Source organism: Stegostoma tigrinum, chromosome 1 (assembly GCF_030684315.1).
Source record: "Stegostoma tigrinum isolate sSteTig4 chromosome 1, sSteTig4.hap1, whole genome shotgun sequence".
In the NCBI taxonomy this organism is placed as follows: Eukaryota; Metazoa; Chordata; class Chondrichthyes; order Orectolobiformes; family Stegostomatidae; genus Stegostoma; species Stegostoma tigrinum.
The window spans coordinates 50,339,300-50,357,448 of record NC_081354.1 but is presented as its reverse complement, the minus strand read 5'-3'; the positions used below and the strand labels follow the sequence as shown (position 1 = coordinate 50,357,448).

The following is an 18,149-nucleotide window of genomic DNA, read 5'->3' as shown; positions in this document are numbered from 1 at the left end:
TTAAGAAAAGTACCATTACAAGGCAGCTTTTGGAGCAATGGTGCAATAAGGGCAATAATTTTCTGATTTCCTTGTTTATGCACTTCACTGGAGGTTACTGTAAAAGTTACTTTATTTCTGTAGAATATAGAATCGGCTCGACACAAATACAGTGGTCAGCTGAATCCGAGATCATAAATGCACTTCCCCTGTGGCACACACCTACCCCCATATATATGTACAAACCCTACATGCTCATACACATCCACCAGAGACTCTTGTGATGAAAGTTTATAATATATTATTGGTTGGAAACTGGAATGTCAAGGAGAGTGCATTTCTGGTTTTCAGTTTATAAAGGTGACTGTCAGAAACTTTTCTTTAATCTTTGAGTCAATACTAAAATCCTGTGATTTAAGCCAAATGCCCAAGCAAATGACCTATAGGAAGAGAGACCAGGAATGACAAACAGGTCCACTTCAGACAAAACTATCTATACCAACAGAACAGCAGCTTAGTTTTGGCAGTCTCCATGCTATATAAACTGAAAAGAAGTCTGAAGCCATTTTAGAAATTTATAAATTCTGAGAAAGGGTCACTGGACCCAAAATGTTAACTTTTTTTTTCTTCACAGATGCTGCCAGACATACTGAGCTTTTCCAGCAACTTTGCTTTTGTTCCAGAGATTTTCTTAGAGTTCAGTGAGGAAAAGTCAGTGAATTAGCTAGTATCTGTGACTATAAGGGAGGACAGTAACAGAGTTATTAGTTGTTTAAAGGAGTGATTATTATCTACGTATCTGCATTTCATTATCATAACTAAAGACAGGAAAACATAGATCTTATTTTTCAGTGATTTTTGCCTACTATTGAAAATGTTCATTGGGTTTAAAAGCCTACAGCACAGTATCCATCTCTCTACCTAGCACAGCACCTGCTAACACCCAGCTCTCATTCCGTTGATCTGATGTAGAGCTTTTGAAGTAAATTAATCAAGTTGAAACTTTTTGTAAATAGCAATGATTCCACTGAATATTAAAGATATGTTATTATATTTTGACCATAAAATTTGTGCACAGAAAGAGGTAATTCGGCCCATCAAGTCTGCTCCGCCATTCAATCAAATCATGGCTGATCTGATCATGCTCAACTCCAACTTTCCTTCCTAATCCCAATAACCCTGATTCATTAATTGATTAAAAATGTCTATCTCAAGCTTGGATATATTTAATGACAGCCATTTTTTAGTTCTGACATTTTTTAGTTTTGACATTTTAGAATAATATTGATTAATGTAAATTATGTTCTGTGAAACTAACTACACCTCTTTCAATTTAGGGTCATCATTACCGGAATGGCATCAGGAAGCATAGTACTGTTTTACATAGATTTTAATCGATGGCATCATGAGTATCAAACCAGGTACTAAAGATATCTTCAATGCACAGAGATACATTTCTATGTGTTGGAATCATGAGATCGTGATCTGGAAGAGCAAACAGCCATCGTTGGTGAATTGAGAATTTTTAATCAATATAATCATTCAATCCTGCCACTGTATATATAGGCATTCATCCATATGAAGAAGCAACAAATTTGAATGTAACTAAAAAGTCTCCAGGAAAGCAGAGTATTTTGAAATGCTTGCTGCTATTTTTGTAGAATATGAGGAATTTGACATATCGTTAGTAGAACACCAGAACATATAAGTCTGATGCAGAAATACAAACGTCTATTTTTAGGAGGAACAAATCTTTACATGATTCTTTATAAGTGTCTCATTCGTAAGAAATAAAATGACTATTTCTTTACACTCATCTCTAAGAAGAATTAAGTGACTGATTTCAAAGAATGTAAAACAGAAATTTTAATCAGATGTTCATAATTATGTTAGAACTAAGCAATATATTTACACCTGTGATTTAATCATTACATATAAAGAGATTGAATTTTGAGAAGTTTCTTTTTGGGGAGAAGGTTTGCACGTGGGGGTGTACAAATCCTTTCTAAGGCATGGTTCTTTACTGTATTTTTTCATTAGTGTTATGGTAGCTTAGCACTGATATTACTGGGAACAAAGAGCAATATTTAAATTATGACCTTGGATTTTTTAACTTTGTAACAGTCTATCAGAAACTATATTCTTGTCAATGGCATGCTGCTGGGCTGGAGAAGGGATCTTTCCTAAGTACAGGTGAACGGTAAATCAATCCAGTGTAACAAGTTTTGTCCGTTCTAAAGAGTGTGCGTGCTTTTTCAAAGAATTATGTCCATTGATTTCATTTCTGTAGCTTTTGTTAAACACATTAATAATTCTCACATTGTTATTTGACATTGACTTCTGATAATTCTTTGTAACTGTGAAATTCTGTTTGGGTTTGTGTCCTGCTTGTTGTGTGTATGTGAAATTGAATATTGGAATGTTGTGGTCAGCCTCATATTTTCAGAAATTAGATTGTTGAAAACATTCCACCTTGCTGAGTGAATGCTTGCTCACTATGGATCTGACTGGCGCCTAATGGCGCATTAGTAACCTGCCAGAGGGACCAAGTTACTGTATTTCAGAACTCCACTCAGAAATGCTTTTTTGCTGATTATTTGGAATAAGGTTATTCCAGTTTGTGTAATGAAATCAAAAATAAAGTTCACTTGTATCTTGAGACTGGAGCATTTTCTTTTGACTGACAGTATTAAAACAATCCAACCTGGAAATCAGCTGCTGTTTATTTAGATAATGTTATATTGAGCAAATCCATAAGCACCACTTGTAAACCGTGACTTTGCGTGATTTGTGGATCATGTTTTTCCTTTCTGCTGTAGAACTCTTAGTTACCTGAGGCCATGCAACTGAATAACTGTGTCTTAATGGCTGCGAGGTCTCAACTGGAGAAATAACACTAGCATTTGTTAGAAATTAATTATAGAACAAAAATCTTTGCTGGAAAAGTTAAATTCCATCGATTTAACTGTTTCAGACAAGCAGTGATTTTCTTGGATTTCATAGCTGAAACTTTTTTAGAAAGTACTGATAGACTATAGTAAGAGGATTATTTGGAAAAACACAGTTTTTAATTACATCTAATGTTGAAATGGAAAATAGTTCCACTGACATGCCAATTGACAGCTTCATTACCACTCAAAAACTATTAATTGGGTTTCTTATAGTTTCACTGCCATTTGACACGTTTTGAGCCATGAACTTTGCGCTTTTTATCCGCAGTGTAATTTCAGATATATGGCTCTGCTTTAAACCCAAGTTCACAGTCATGATTAACCTTAAAGTTTCAAACTATTAATCATCTATTACAACCAAATTGTAATAAGTTCAACTGATTAAAGCAATCCTAACTATAAAAGCAAATGATTGTTCCTGATTAAATGAAGTAAAAGCCTGATTAATGGATCCGATTCATGTATGTGGAGAGTAAACTTGATACTTGCTTCAGTGGTAATCTGAAAGCTAGTGAGAGTTGGAGAATGTGGTCTTGTGTTTGTTTTGGCTACTGAAATGTTATGCAGCTGCAATATTTGGAAAATAAATTTCTGACCTAGTTTTGTGTTTAATTTGTTTGGGTAAAAGTTAAAGGCTGCTCAGGTTTGCCTATATTATAGTTTCAGAATTTTGAAATTTGTGACCTAACCCGAGAAATAAAATGGATGAACGTTACATTTAGGCTAAAATATATTCATAAAGATGTTTCAAATTATAAAATTGATCCTCTATTATAGAGTGGTAGGATATTGGTTTTCATCTGTGATTTTTATTTTGCGTAGTGGTCCATTTTCATCCAAACCAACATTGACGATGAAAAAGTTAGTAGCTGAAATCAGCCTACTCTTGAGAATCTACACTCCAACGGGGTATTAGACCTTCTAAACCCATGAATTAGAAACCTAGAATACTTAAGATTTAAAAAAACAATAAATTTTGTTTTAAGAAAATACCTAATCATATTTAATATGTTTTGGAATCAAAATCACTTTCCACTTTGAAAAGGGCAGATTTCCTTTGGACCTTAGTCTTTTCCAATTCCTACAATTTCAAAGATCTTAAGACCACAGTCATCTTTTAGTCTTGGAATAAGAAAGCTGTTTTTTTTTAATCTACCATTTCAGTACTTTAGATGCATCAGTTTAATCCACTCACTTACCTATACTATTCTTCTTTGGCCCTAGTGCAAAAGCTGAAAGGCATAATCAGAGGCATCTATCTATCTATCACTACTGAAAAGCATACGAAGGCAGTCTATGCTGATGCCACTTCTGCCTTGGTGGGGAGGTGCTTTACTCTCCTCAATGTCTCAACAAATCATATGAATAAGATTAGGATTGGGAGAATGTTCTAATCATTCTATGATACAGAATTGCCACTGCTAACATCTTTTCAGAGCAATCTACATGTTACTTTCAGCAGGTTTTATGAAGTAATTTCATACTGTAAAAGAAACACATGATTGAAGGATTCTACATCTTATGAATATTTTAAACATCATTAGCAAGCAAAGCACCTGTTCATATGAAAGTATTTTTACAGGGATAATGTCTTCTACATAAGCATTTGGAAAATCTTTCTTTTTGAAGATATAGACATAGCCTTTCCTCCAAATGTGTCATGTGCAAGTGATAGAATAAGTGCAATGTGATTTACATCATACGATATGTTCATTTTTAACTTTTTTCTTTCTTTTTCATTGAGATAATAGCCTTGTAAGCATTCACCCTTATTTTCTTTAAAAATTGTACATCCCCACTTCAGTTGTGTGATTTTAAAACATAACCTGATGAAAGTAACAGTATTTCACATTAAAAATATGCAAGTGCCATACTACTAATAGGAAAACATTTAATATATGAGTTTGAGAGAGTAGGTTTATTTTCTGAGTTGCCGTAAAAGCTGAAGTTTGTACAACATCATGGATCAACTGTAAATCAAATACTGGTTTCCCTCGGAAAGAACACAATGAAAGAATCATAACCTTTAAACTCATGATTCAAGGAATCAAGGTTTGTCCTGGCAGTTAATGATGAACATATCTACAGTCAATCTAATCAGATAATGCAAGGCTGAGAGGGGACATTTGCCATCTATACAAAAATTGTTTGTAGAGCATCTGTGGATTCTTACGTGCTGAAAATGAATGAAAAGAAAATGCTAAAACTGCTTTCTAATGACATTCCTGTGCAAGTATGATTTATGTTGTAACAAGGTTTTTTCCATGTTGCTATGATAAATCTTGGCTTTAAATACATGAGAACCAGACAGCTCCCAGTTTGTAGCATTTATTCCTGAGTAAATTTTGTTCAGGTTAAGAATCACTAGCTCCCCTTGATCATGTATGCAACGTGGAGCCAAGAAGTGCTGGAAAATGTATATAAACAAGCAAAGAATTATTTTCTTTCCCTTCCATATTTAGATCCTAGTTAAGAAGAACTATGTTTACTTGCTCTCCTTGATACTTTAGCACTGGCCTTTTTTTTTCCAAATCAAAGTTTCTTTCAAACTTACAATAAATACACAAAATCTGTATATTGTAAGTATGTTTTATGCTGTATTTTGTTTTGAAAAACAATAGCTATGAATCCAAGATCATGAAATGTAGGAGCAGTATTAGGCCATCCAGCCTATCGAGTCTGCTAACCATTTGATCATGGCTGATATGTTTCTCAACCCCATTCTCCTCCCTTCTCCCCAGAACTCTTGATCCCCTTACTCATCAAGAATCTACCTCTGTCTTAAATACACTCAACGACAGCCTTCCGTGGCAATGAGTTCAACAAATTCATCACCCTCAGGCTGAAGAAATTCCTCCTCATCTCAGTTCTAAAGGGTTGCCTCCTCACTCTGAGGCTGTGTTGTCCAGCCCTAGTCTCTTACAGACTTCTGTTGCCAATTCAGTGAACAGTTAGTGACCTACTTTTAATTTACAAGTATCTTTATTTGTTAGGCTACTTAAAAATGCTCAAGAATAACCTGTCCCTTCTTGAGTTGCTACTTTATATTTGTTGAGGGGAATCAGTTGTTTTATTGAAAATCTGTTTTGAAGTTTCAGGTTGAAGATTTGCACAGGAATTTGTGAAACTTATTGACTGTAGTCAATTATGCTTGTTTTTCAACTTTTTATTTCCTTACCACTCCCAATAGATATTCTCATCTTTTTCAGTTGTTCTATGTTACTTTTAGTTAAAATTATCTAAAGATTAAATATGATGATCATTAAATGTAGGCTGTGAAAAATAATGTATAATATAAATGTACACAAGCAGCCAATACATATTAAACTCCCAACCTTACAACTTATTCATTGCTTGTTATATTACCAAGACTACTCTCACTGACAAACACCTTTTAGACTGGGATAATTCAGGACCATGCTCCTGTGAAACTGAAAGATCCAACAAAGTAGCAATCATTAACTGAAGGAATATAACGCATACGGTATATTGAAAGAAAAGTTGCAGTTTACGGAAACTTAGTAACCAGCATTCATGTCTCAAACTCTTAATTCCTTAGAAATAGCATCAGTGGAAATTTTCGCAACCTACGTTAGGTGGTTACAAATTACAAATAAAGGAAATGTTATTGATCTTTAGTGAAATATCTTGTTGCACGTACAATAATATTCTTACACTGAAAGCATTTAGAAATCTTCCATTTAGCCGATTAAGTTAGTTCTGTAACAGTCGCCTCAAACAGACTTTAACCAAATGTTTTAAATTTAGCCAAAGAAGACTTGGAATGCGTTTATTTTTAAATGTTTAAAATGTTATGTTTTTCCATGTGTTTAATGTTAAGGATCTAAAACATCATTTCTCTGATCTTCACGATTACATTAACTTTTCACAGATTATGAGTGGCAGTCTTGTTCAAATCATCAGTGCAGGGGACCTATTACGTAAAAGTCTGGATTTGAACAAGTATTTGGATAGATTTTGCTTTGAGAATGTGATTGAGCATGATATTGGTGCCCTGGGCTGTGCACTTCTGAATTTGTAGTTCAAATGCTAAAACAGCACTAAACTAAATTAAATAAAAATTAATAGGGGTTTTTTTTCTGCGTTAATCCATTAGATGCTTCAATGATCCTTCACACCTGGAATTTGGGTTTCAGTCTGCTACAGGTTGTTATATTGAAAGTAATGTGAAGGGGCTACTTATAATGAGATAATAAGAACTGCCAATGCTGGAGTGTGAGATAACACAGTGAGGAGCTGGAGGAACACAGCAGGCAAGGCAGCATCAGAGCCTACAACCCAATGGCCTAAATGTGGACTTTACTAGCTTCAAAATCTCCCCACCCCTGGCCTCATCCCATGACTAGCTGTCCCTCTCATCCCGTTCTCCTTGACCTGTCCGTATTCTCTCCCATCAATCCGTTCCTCTCACCTCATTGACCAATTCCCACTACTGCCCACCTGCACTCACCTATCACCATCCCACCTACCTTCCCCAGCCTGACAACCCTCCTCCATTTTCTTCAGTGCCTCCTTCCCCTTCCCCATTTCTGAAGAAGGGTTCTAACCCGAAATGTCAGCTATCCTGCTCCTCTGATGCTGCCTTGTCTGCATGGATTATGAGGTGCTGCTCCTCCAGTTTCCAGTGGAAACCCAAAATTTAATATGGATGCACAGCACAGCACAAAATTAATTATAGAGTTGTTTTGTCCATCAGAAATGCATGAAAAGATTGCCTGTATAATGACATACATTGACACTACAATGTACCATCTTTAGATGATGCAGAACTCCAATTATGTTGAAGCTATCAGCCATTCCCACTGACAGAATAGCAAATCCAACAGAATGATGCCCAGGATCAATCAAAACTCCACACTACTTACTCCAGATTATCCAAACTTGCATAAACATGTCTTATGACTACGTCAACTAATCAGTGGAGGCCAATGATCCTGAAAAGTCTGTTGGATGCCTGTCCCCTAACCCACCTGATTCCCTGTCTGAGTATACAGGTGGCATAGAGCTGCTTCAGCCATGTTTGACTTGGACAACAGGGTGGATTGTATTGCATTACTCCAAAAGCAGTATACTAAATTGGAAAAAGATCACCTTGTTACTCTTTAACGTTTTTTTTCGCACAGTTACTGCTTTACCATGTTTTTGTTTGAAGAATCTTTAGAGTGTGTTTGTGTGCAAATCTGGTTACATAGGTGTTTCCTTGCCTATCTCAAAGCTCTGTTTAGCCATAAATTTGTGGGCAGATACACTAGGATTTATCTGATTGGGGTTTCACTGCAGTAAAGGGTACCGAACATAAACCGAGAAAGGGAAGAAGTTACCTGACCAACCTCCACAGGTTTTTTTGAGGATATTACAATTCATTGAACTTATACGTCCCACTTAAACTAAAGAACTACTGGTTAAAATATAAAAGATGGGGATTTAAGGTGAAATATAGAAATAATGATGTATTAGTTGAAGGATAAGAAATTAAGAGAACTTTGGATTTTGTGGTCATATTCCCCAGACTGGACACTTGTGCCGTGCCATGCCCTGATCACACTAATTCTGGGTACATGAGGAATTTCTTTTACATGATTAATCTGAGCTAAGGTTCAGCAGCTTCTAACCTAATGGCCTCAGTCCAATTTCAGAATCCTGTAGGGAGGCTGGGTGACGGTAGCCTATGCTCTCCTAGGATAAAGAAAAAGTTCTCATCATCCATCTCTCGCATCAGAAAGCAAAGAAATAGAATTGAATATGAAGTTTTCTGATAGTTGCCCTGTCAACCTTCAACGGTTGTTTGTTGACATCATTAACGACCCCTTTCCATGTCTTATCATTATCACATGAGTTTCCAGTTTATTAACCCATGGAGTATGTTAAAGGATTAGCTGTCTTTGATGTGAGGTTATGATTACATAGCTGTTTGACAGGAATTTAAGTGTTTTGATTGATCTTTCACAAATGAGACATTTTTTGTACAAGCAGAGGAAGTGGCGGAGGCAGGTATAGTTACAACATTAATAAAGCTTTTGGATGGATAGATGAATAGGAAGGGTTTAGAGAGATATGGGCCAAATGCTGGCAAATAGGACAAGGTCAGATTGCGATATCTGGTCAGTGCAGACGAGTTGGACCAAAGGATTTATTTCCATGCTCTATAACATTTAGAATTTTATTTTATTTCATCTTAGGATCCTTCTGAAGTGACCGTGATGGATATATTTAACAAAGTGGCATGTAAGTGTAAAGGGTGGTGGGTTTGTGGGTAGCCCTGGATTAGCACTGATTTGATATAGTGGCAATAGGGGGCAAACGCCTGGGTTGGCACCAGGGTGGGAGAGACAATGGAGATGGATGGACAGTATGGATCATCATGAGTTGATACGAATGCACGTAGAGATTGGGAGAGCAAGGGCCTAATGTTTAAACAAACAACTGGGACTCAATCCCAGCAAGCCCAGAGGATCCCTTTAAACAGCCAGCCTCAGCTCTTGAAAGCCAATGTGGTGGCTTCTGATCTGTGTCGCTGGTTCTATCCTGACTTGTCTCCTCCCTACCCTTGGAAACTTTTCCCCAGGCAGTTGTAGTGAACTAAGAAATTTCCTGAATCCTGTTGTACAGACAGTGAAAATCCAGACCACTTAATCCATAGAGACAGGCCAATGAATTTCAACTTGACTGTTTCTTACATATCCCTGTATATTTACAATGCCTCACTGCTTTATCCCTCCTACATTCCACCTGTTAAATAATTTTATTTATTCAATGGCAAGGACATGGAACTTGCTACTTCGTGAAATAGCTGAGGCAAGTTGTATAAATGTGTTTAAGAATAACATTTCTAAGCATTGTGAGGGAGAAGAGAATAGAGGGGCTATTGTGATAGGTGAGGAATAGTGCAAGGATGCCCAAGTGGAGCATAAATACTGACTCATGGGTTGTCAAAATTGAGGGTTGGGAGAGTTGGTAGAGGAGTAAGGGGCAAGGAGTATGCTGGATCCACACAAACATGTGAGGCACATTTAATAAATCCCCTGGGCAAATGATAGCAGGCCATTAAAGGAAGAATTGTATTGATATTCTGCAACAGTGTGCAAGCAATATATAGAGAAATTAGGGCTTGTGTTCCACTGAAAGCAGTTCCCAGGGCAGACTGGGTCTGGGCTGAAGTCAGAGTATATTGAACTATGTAGTCAAGACCTGAGTAGCCAAACCACTTTTCCTTGCTAGAGGGGCTTGGCAGCCAACAATGGCTAGAATAGAAGCACTTATAAACAAAAGCTGGGAGCTTACAATGGCCACTAGATACATGCCTGAGGTATGTTTAGCTGCTTTTGCCCAATCCTCTCTGACTTTCACTGGAGCAGCTGTTTCACTGGAGCAGCTGATGATGTGGTGCACTTTCCACCAACATGAATTCAATATACAGAGCACGGTAAGAATTAATATGAGTGAATGTCCCTGATCCAATAAATTCTTATATCAGATTCTGCATCAAGCCCTAATAGGGTCCTGTTACACAGTCCATTCCACAACCTTCTATATTCAATGGATCAACTTCCATCACTTTTACTACCTTCAATGTAAACCCACCACCATAATAACTTCAGTTCTCCTTGCAGTATCCCAAAGGACAACATTTCATTTTTGATAATCTGATCCGGAGTCATCCTAGCATCCCCTTTTATATGCAAGCATAGAAGATACGAAAATTGCCTTTTTATCTCCTCCCTTCTCATCACCCAAGGCACTAAGCATACCTTGCATGTTAAACTGATTTGTGCTTTCTTTTCCCAAATTAGAATAAAGAATGGCACAAAATGTGGCCTCATTTACATTGGGACATCATAAGCACATACTAGAACATTTCCCTGGAGAATTTCTGTATCACCTCTCATTTTAATTCTCTACCTTACTTGCACTTTGACCTTCCAGACTTTTCCCTGTTGCAGAGTTCGAATGAAGTATGATACAAGCTCAACAAGTAACAAATCATCTTCTCACCTAATCATCTCTCCAGTTTTCAGTTTGGAGTATTAATGACAGTGATGGTTCATTTGGGAAGTGGAGCCACAGCCAGGTTTATAGCACCATGGGTGACTGAACTGTATGGAGAATACAAGGAAGATTAGATGAATCATCGCAATAGGTATAGTTAGCAGAATAGATGGGCGTTCTGATGGCCACAACTATGAATTGGCGATCATGTATTGCCTTTTGGTGTCAGCGTACAGCTGCAGACTAACCTGAGGGGAGGGTTGGGGGAAGGGGATGAATGGCCAGCAGTTGTGGTCAACATTGATACAAATGATGCAGGTAGTAAAGTGAATGTGGAAACTAGCAAGAGGACTAAAAGCTGCAATCTCTGCATTATTCCCTGTGTCACCTGAAAGTGAGTGAAGACATAAATCGATAAGTCAGATGAATGGTGCAGGAGGGAGGACTTTTGATTCATAGGACATTGTAAATGAATCTGGGAAATGGTCAGGCAGGCCAGAAAGGTTGCACCTGAAAAGAAACATGACAGAATTCCTTGGCGGTTGTTTTGCTAAAGCCAATGGGAGGATTTAAACTATCCAGACAGGATATAGGAAACAGGAGATAATATTTTGGAGAAATGCCAAAATGAACAAACTGCTGGGAGTAATAGTTAGGACTAAAATAGATATTAAATCAGTTGGTTGGTGGGATCAAGGTAAGTCAAGAGTACTCTGCATGTTTGTGAATGCATGGACTGTAGTAAATAAGATTGGTAGATTACAGGCCCAAATTGAAATTTAAATAATAGTGTTGTGGCTATGAGAAATACTTGGCTCAAGTAAGGGCAGGATTGTGTTTTAATTATCCCTTTACAAGATGTTCAGCAAAGTTAGGAAAAAATCGAAAAGAGGAATGTATTGGTATTAAGGAGAGTGATGCAGGGCTGGAGAAAGATGATGTCCCAAAGGGGCCAAGGATAGAAATGATTTGGCTAGAGATAGGGAACAAAAATGTGCAATTGCAGTGCTCTTGGCTATAGGCCTCTAATCTACAAAGGATATAGTGGAACAGATTTGTACAGATATTACAGAAAGGTTCAAAAAAGTTATAGAATATTTATAATGGCGACTTTACCTAGACCCAGTCTATATGCAGATAATTAATGAAAAGGGCAGAAAGGAACAAGGGCTGCTTGACAGCATTTGGTATGTTTTCATGCCAACAAGAAAGGAAGTACATTGAGGTCTGGTTCTTAGGATGAGGTAACCAAGTAGCCAGTGCTGGACAATTTAATGGATAATATTCATTGTACCATAATATTAAAGGTGACTATGGAAAAGGATAATCAGCTATCTAAAGTAAGAATAATTAATTGTTGAAAAGCTGATTTCAATGAACCTATGTTGAATAAATTGGTCAAAGTTTAACAGGAAAAGTTCTTGCTGAAGAATGGGCAACCATTAAAGAAAAGATGGCTTAGGTGCGGTCAAAATATATATACTTGAAAGGGAAAGGTATAGTACAAGCAAATCCAGAGCTTCCTGGATGACAAAAAAGGTAGACATTATGATCAAGAGGGAAAAAATGTGTTTATGACAGATGTCAGGTAAAAAGGACAATTAAGAGGCTGAATATAAAAGATTTAGATAGAAGTTGGAAAAACAAATAAAGTTGGCAAAGAGGGAGTCAGTAAAGAGACTATCAGTTATTCTTAAAGGGCACTCCCAAATCATCTTTGGCACATAAGTAATGAAAAGTATGGAGTAGAAGGAGTGGAGTTAATTTAGGGGAGTTATACATAGGACAGAGGACAGAGGTAAAGTATTAAAAAAACAAACCTAACATATTTCTAAGGAAGTAAATATTACGTAGGTCATTCAGTTGAAATTCAGTCACCAGAAATTCTGAAAATTGATAGGAGGAGATATTTAGGATAGGCTATTGACACTGTCTACTGGTGGACAAAACACCAGAATCAGATGAGATACATCCAGGATACTCAGAGAAATGGGAGTAAAGGTACTGACAATAATTTTTTAAGTCATCCTTAAACACAGGAGTAGAGTGCGAGGATTGGAGAATTGTAAATATGAAGTTCTTGTTCAAAAAATGGTGTAAGGATAGAACTAAGAAACTACAGATTAACTACACATTAATCAGCATGGCTATTTAAGAAGAGACAATATGGATTTTTTTTAAGGGACAACCACTTTTATTTACTTACTGCTGAGGGCAGAGTTGTTATTGTAGTGTATAGGAATATCCAGAAGGCATTTAATTCTGTACTGCACAACAGACCTGCGAGCAAAGTTAAAGCTAGTGGATTAAACGGGATAGTAGCAACATGAACACATAGTTGACTGAGTATTTGGAAATGGTTAGTGAATATTTTACAGGTTTGGTAAAAGTTTGTAGTGGAGCAATCCAGGGATTGGTGTTGGGACCTTTAGCTGTTGTTGATTTATATATTAATGATCTGAATGTGGGTGTAAAGGCACAATTTCAAAACCCACAGATGATATAAAATTTTGAAGCATTGTAAACTGACATGATGACATTTTATAACTCCAAAAGGAAAGAAAAGTTGATGGTCTGAGCTTAAGGTGATAGATGAAGTACAATGTAATGATAGCGAGTTTTGAGAAGATTTGTAGCTCAGGTTGAGGTTCTGGATGTAGCTTTGCTCACTGAGCTGGAAGTTTCATTTTCAGATGTTTCATCACCGTTCGAGGTAACATCATCAGTGAGCCTCTGGTGTTATGTCCCGCTTTCTATTTATGTGTTTAGGGTTCCTTGGGTTGGTGGTGTCATTTCCTGTGCTGATGTCATTTCCTGTTCCATACAGACGACAAGCAAAACGAATGTCATTTACAAAATACCTTGCAAGAACTGTGACAAACACTACATTGGACAAACAGGCAGAAAGCTAACTACCAGGATACATGAACATCAACTAGCCACAAAAAGACATGACCCACTATCACTAGTATTCTTACATACAGATGAGGAAGGACACCACTTTGATTGGGACAACACATCCATCCTAGGACAAGCCAAACAGAGACACGCACAAGAATTCCTAGAAGCATGGCATTCCAACCAGAACTCCATCAACAAACACATTGATTTGGAGCCCATCTACCACCCTCTGAGAAAAAGAACAGGAAATGACATCACCAACCCAAGGAAACCTAAGCACATAAATAGAAAGTGGGACATAACACCAGTGCTTCACCGGAGGCTCACTGATGTTACCTAGAATGGTGCCGAAATGTCTGAAAATGAACCTTCCAGCTCAGCGAGCAAACTTACATCCAGAATGTAATGATAGGCAGCTATAGAGTTTGGTGGAAAGAACATGGAAAGACAATTTCAAATAAAAGATACATCTCTAAAGGGGATGCAGAAGTAGAGACAACTGGGTGTGCACCAATGTGAGTCATGAGTTGACAGGACAGGCTGAAAGAGTAGCCAAAAACCAAACATATAAATTGTCTTAGGCTTTCATAATAAGGGCACAGGCAAACATAAGAATGAGGGGGTTATTGCAAAACTCATATGTCATATTGTGACCAATTCTGTGCATGTTTTTTTGAATGATGTGAAGGCATTGGAGACAGTGCAAAGTTTACTAGGAAGGTTGTAGGGATAAGAAATTTCAGTCATGAATGTAGATTAGAGAAATTTAGTCTGTTTTCCTTGGAAAGAGAAGCCTGAATCAAAGATCTAATGGAAATATTCAAAGTCAGGTGAGGTCTGGACAGTAAATGGGGAGAAAAGTTCCCATACAAAAGGATCAAGAATGACAGGGGACACTTTTAAAGTAATGAGCAAAAGAATCAAAAATGATATGAATAAAATCCTTCTCTCTAAGTGAGTGGCTAGGGTCTGAAGCACATTGCCTGACCATGTGAAGGTCATAGGTTCAATCGAGGCATTCAAAAGGGAACTATTTTATAAAGAACTACATCTAGGGTTATGGGGAAATTTTGTGAGAATTGCACAGTGAAATACTAATTTGGAGAGTTGGCACAGACTTAATAGGTCAAATGGTTTCTTTCTTCAGTGTAACAATTCTGTGATCTTTCACTTGAGCACCTTACAGTCTTCTGGACTCAAAATTGAGTACAACAATTTTAGATTTTAGCCTCTGTGCCCCTTTGTTTCAAGGTTTTTTGGTGATTTGATTTTTTTTATTGTTTCTTAATTACTTCACTTTGCATTTGAACAAATTTAGTTATGTCATTCACATCTCATCTTGATGCACCTTTTCTTTACTTGTCCAATTCCTACTTGCTTTAATTTTTCACCAACACCTTTTGTCATTTAACAGATAGTAGGAACTACTAATGCTGGAGAATCTGAGATAACAAAGCATGAATCTGGATGAACACAGCAAGCCAGGCAGCATCAGAGGAGCAAGAAAGCTGGTGTTTTGGGTCTGGACCCTTCTTCAGAAATGGGGAAGGGGTAGGGGGCTCTGAAATAGTTAGAGAGAGGAGGAGGCAATGATAGAAGATGTATAGTGGAGCAGATAGGTGGAGAGAAGATGGACAGGTCAAGGAGATGGGGATGAAGCCAGTAAAGGTGCATATAGGTAGACAGCTGGGATGGGGGTTGATCAGTGAGGAGGGAATGGTGAGTGGGTGGGAGAGAAGATGGGCAGGTCAAGGAGGTGGGCATGAGGCTAGTAGAGGTGAGGTGAGTATAGGTAGGAAATGGTGTTGGGGGTTGGTCAGAGGTGGGAGGAGCGGATAGGTGCGAGAGAAGACGGACAGGTCAAGGAGGCAGGGATGAGAGGGGGTTTGCTCTTGGGATGAGGTCGGGTTAGGGAGATTTTGAAGCTTGTAAAGTCCACAGTGAGACCACTGGGTTGTAAGTTTCCCAGGTGGAATATGAAGTGCTGTTCCACCAGTTTTCGGGTGGCGTCATTGTGGCACTGGAGGAGGCCCAGGATAGACATGTCGTCCAAGGAGTGGGAGGGGCAGTTGAAGTGGTTCACGACTGGGAGGTGCAGTTGTTTGTCACAAACTGAGCGTAGGTGTTCCATAAAGCAGTCTCCAAGCCTCCGCTTGGTTTCCCAGATGTACAGGAGGCCACATTGAGAACAGTAGATACAATATACCACATTAGTGGATGTGCAGGTGAACATCTGTTTAAAACCTTCCATGTTATCTTTTGTCATTTAATCTCGCATGTCCTTGATCCTATCACAGACCATCCCTTTTGTTCTTCCTACCCTTTCTTCTTTCTCTTTCCTAAAACATTTCAAAATTCTCTCAGTACTGATTGAATTTCTCAGATCTGAAATGGTAGATCTCTTCATATATGTATCCGGATTGTATCTGAATCACTCTCTATGAAAGTCCTTTGTGGTAGTTTGATTCACTGAATAATTTAAAATCTTAAACTGAACTTTCTATGCTAATTGTTTGGAAGAATGTAGGTTTTGGGATGGTTAATGTGATTTGATGTTTCTGATGCTTTTGGAGAAAAAGCTGCAACTTAAATATATTTTGCAAAACTCTTAACATTAGCTTGTCTGAATCTAAATTACTGTGGAACTTGTTGAATGGGTATGGCAGCTCACTGCACTGTAGGAACAGCTGCTCATGTTGAAAGCTGCCACCACTGCCCTCTTTAAGTGTGAAAAGCAACAGGGCTAACGTGGTATAAGAAAACTACTTCCTGGTCTAACTAGATGTCACTTGTAGTTAACATGGTGTTGTCTATTGTGAATCAGCAGCTACTTACAGTGAAATGATATTCATTATTGCAGAGTTATAGGAGCACTATATTTTAGGTCTTACTTCTCTGAGGCTGAAATAACTCCTTAGAAGCTGATATCCCATCACCAAAGTCACCCCTTATTTAAATGTGTATTGTTCAGCTTCCTCAGAACCAGCTGACACTCCTGTTTATATCTGACAGCCAGGACTCTTTGACTAGATTAATGGCTTATTCTATGAAGTCCATGTATTCTATGAGGGATCTTGGGGTCCACATCTATAGATCCCTCAACGTTTCTACCCAAGTGAAAAGGTTATAAAGACGGCTTATGATGTGTTGGCTTTCATTGGCAGGGGAATTGAGTTTAAGAGCCACGAGGTTATGCTGCAGCTCTATAACACGCTGCAGCTCTGTAACACACTTGGAATATTGTGTTCAGTTCTGGTCACCTCATTATAGGAAGGATGTGGAAGCTTTAGAGAGGGTGCAGAGGAAATTTACAAGGATGCTGTCTGGGCTGGAGGGCAGGTCCTATGAGGAAAGTTTAAGGGTGCGAGGGCTTTTTTCATTGTAGTGAAGAGGGATGAGAGGCGACTTGATAGAGGTGTATAAGATGATGAGAGGCATAGGTAAACTTTTTCCCAGGGCAGAAATGACTATTACGAGGGGCCATAATTTTAAGGTGAAGGTCAGATTTAACCTGTGCAGAGTCTTCTCTCCATTAGCAACTCTGCTGGAACTCTCCCTGCAGTTACATGAGGGATGGTCTTTTAATCAAATAGGACACAGGACAGTTTGGTATCTAGTGAAGTTGTAGGCTGTTTCTTTAAGCCTGCCTTCAAAATTTGGACTGTTGTTTCTGCCAGACCATTAGATAGTGCATGACATGGGCCTGTCCTTATATGTTGAACATCATTCAACTTTAGGAAATACTCAAATTTCCTACTGTTAAACAATGACCCATTTTCTGTGACCAACACTTCGAGGAGTTCGTGTATTGCAAAAAATACATGCAGGTTTTTTATCGTCATTCCCGTATTTGATGAATGAACTATATACACGTTCAACCACTTTGAGTGGGCATCCACAATGACTAAGAATGTTGATCCTATGAATAGACCTGCACAGTCGATGTATAACCGAGTCCAGGGTTTACCTGGCTATTCCCACAAATGTTGGGGAGCTGTTGGCAGTAATGTTTGTCCTTGTTGGCACTCTGGGCTGTGTCACACCAATGCAGCTATGTCTGCATCAAATCCTGGCCACCAGACATGACATAATCTGTCACCAACATCTTGGATGACCCTGGTGGAGGTCAGACAGTATCTGGTGGTTGCCTTCACTTGGGACAATTATTCTTGCTCCCCATAATAGCGTGTCTTCCTCTACTGTGATCTGGTCTCTCCAGGTCCAAAAATATTTCAGTTATTGTTGTGATGCTCCTTTGGTTTCCCAGCTGTTTCAGTTTTGCTAGGACTGGATATTTCTGGGTCCAAGATC

The 18,149-nt window shown here is 38.1% G+C and overlaps 1 protein-coding gene across 3 annotated transcripts in view; it reads left to right on the top strand.

The window, feature by feature from the left end:
• The window catches only part of lrba (LPS-responsive vesicle trafficking, beach and anchor containing), an 856,602-nt gene extending 853,964 nt beyond the window's left edge, over window positions 1-2,638 (top strand). For all 3 annotated transcript variants that reach the window (XM_048526975.2, XM_048526966.2, XM_048526981.1), the window contains one exon: window positions 1,317-2,638. In XM_048526975.2, the coding sequence (XP_048382932.1) occupies window positions 1,317-1,407 (91 nt within the window). In that variant the 3' untranslated portion in view covers window positions 1,408-2,638. The remainder of the gene's footprint in view (window positions 1-1,316) is intronic.
• The last annotated feature ends 15,511 nt before the right edge of the window (window positions 2,639-18,149 follow it).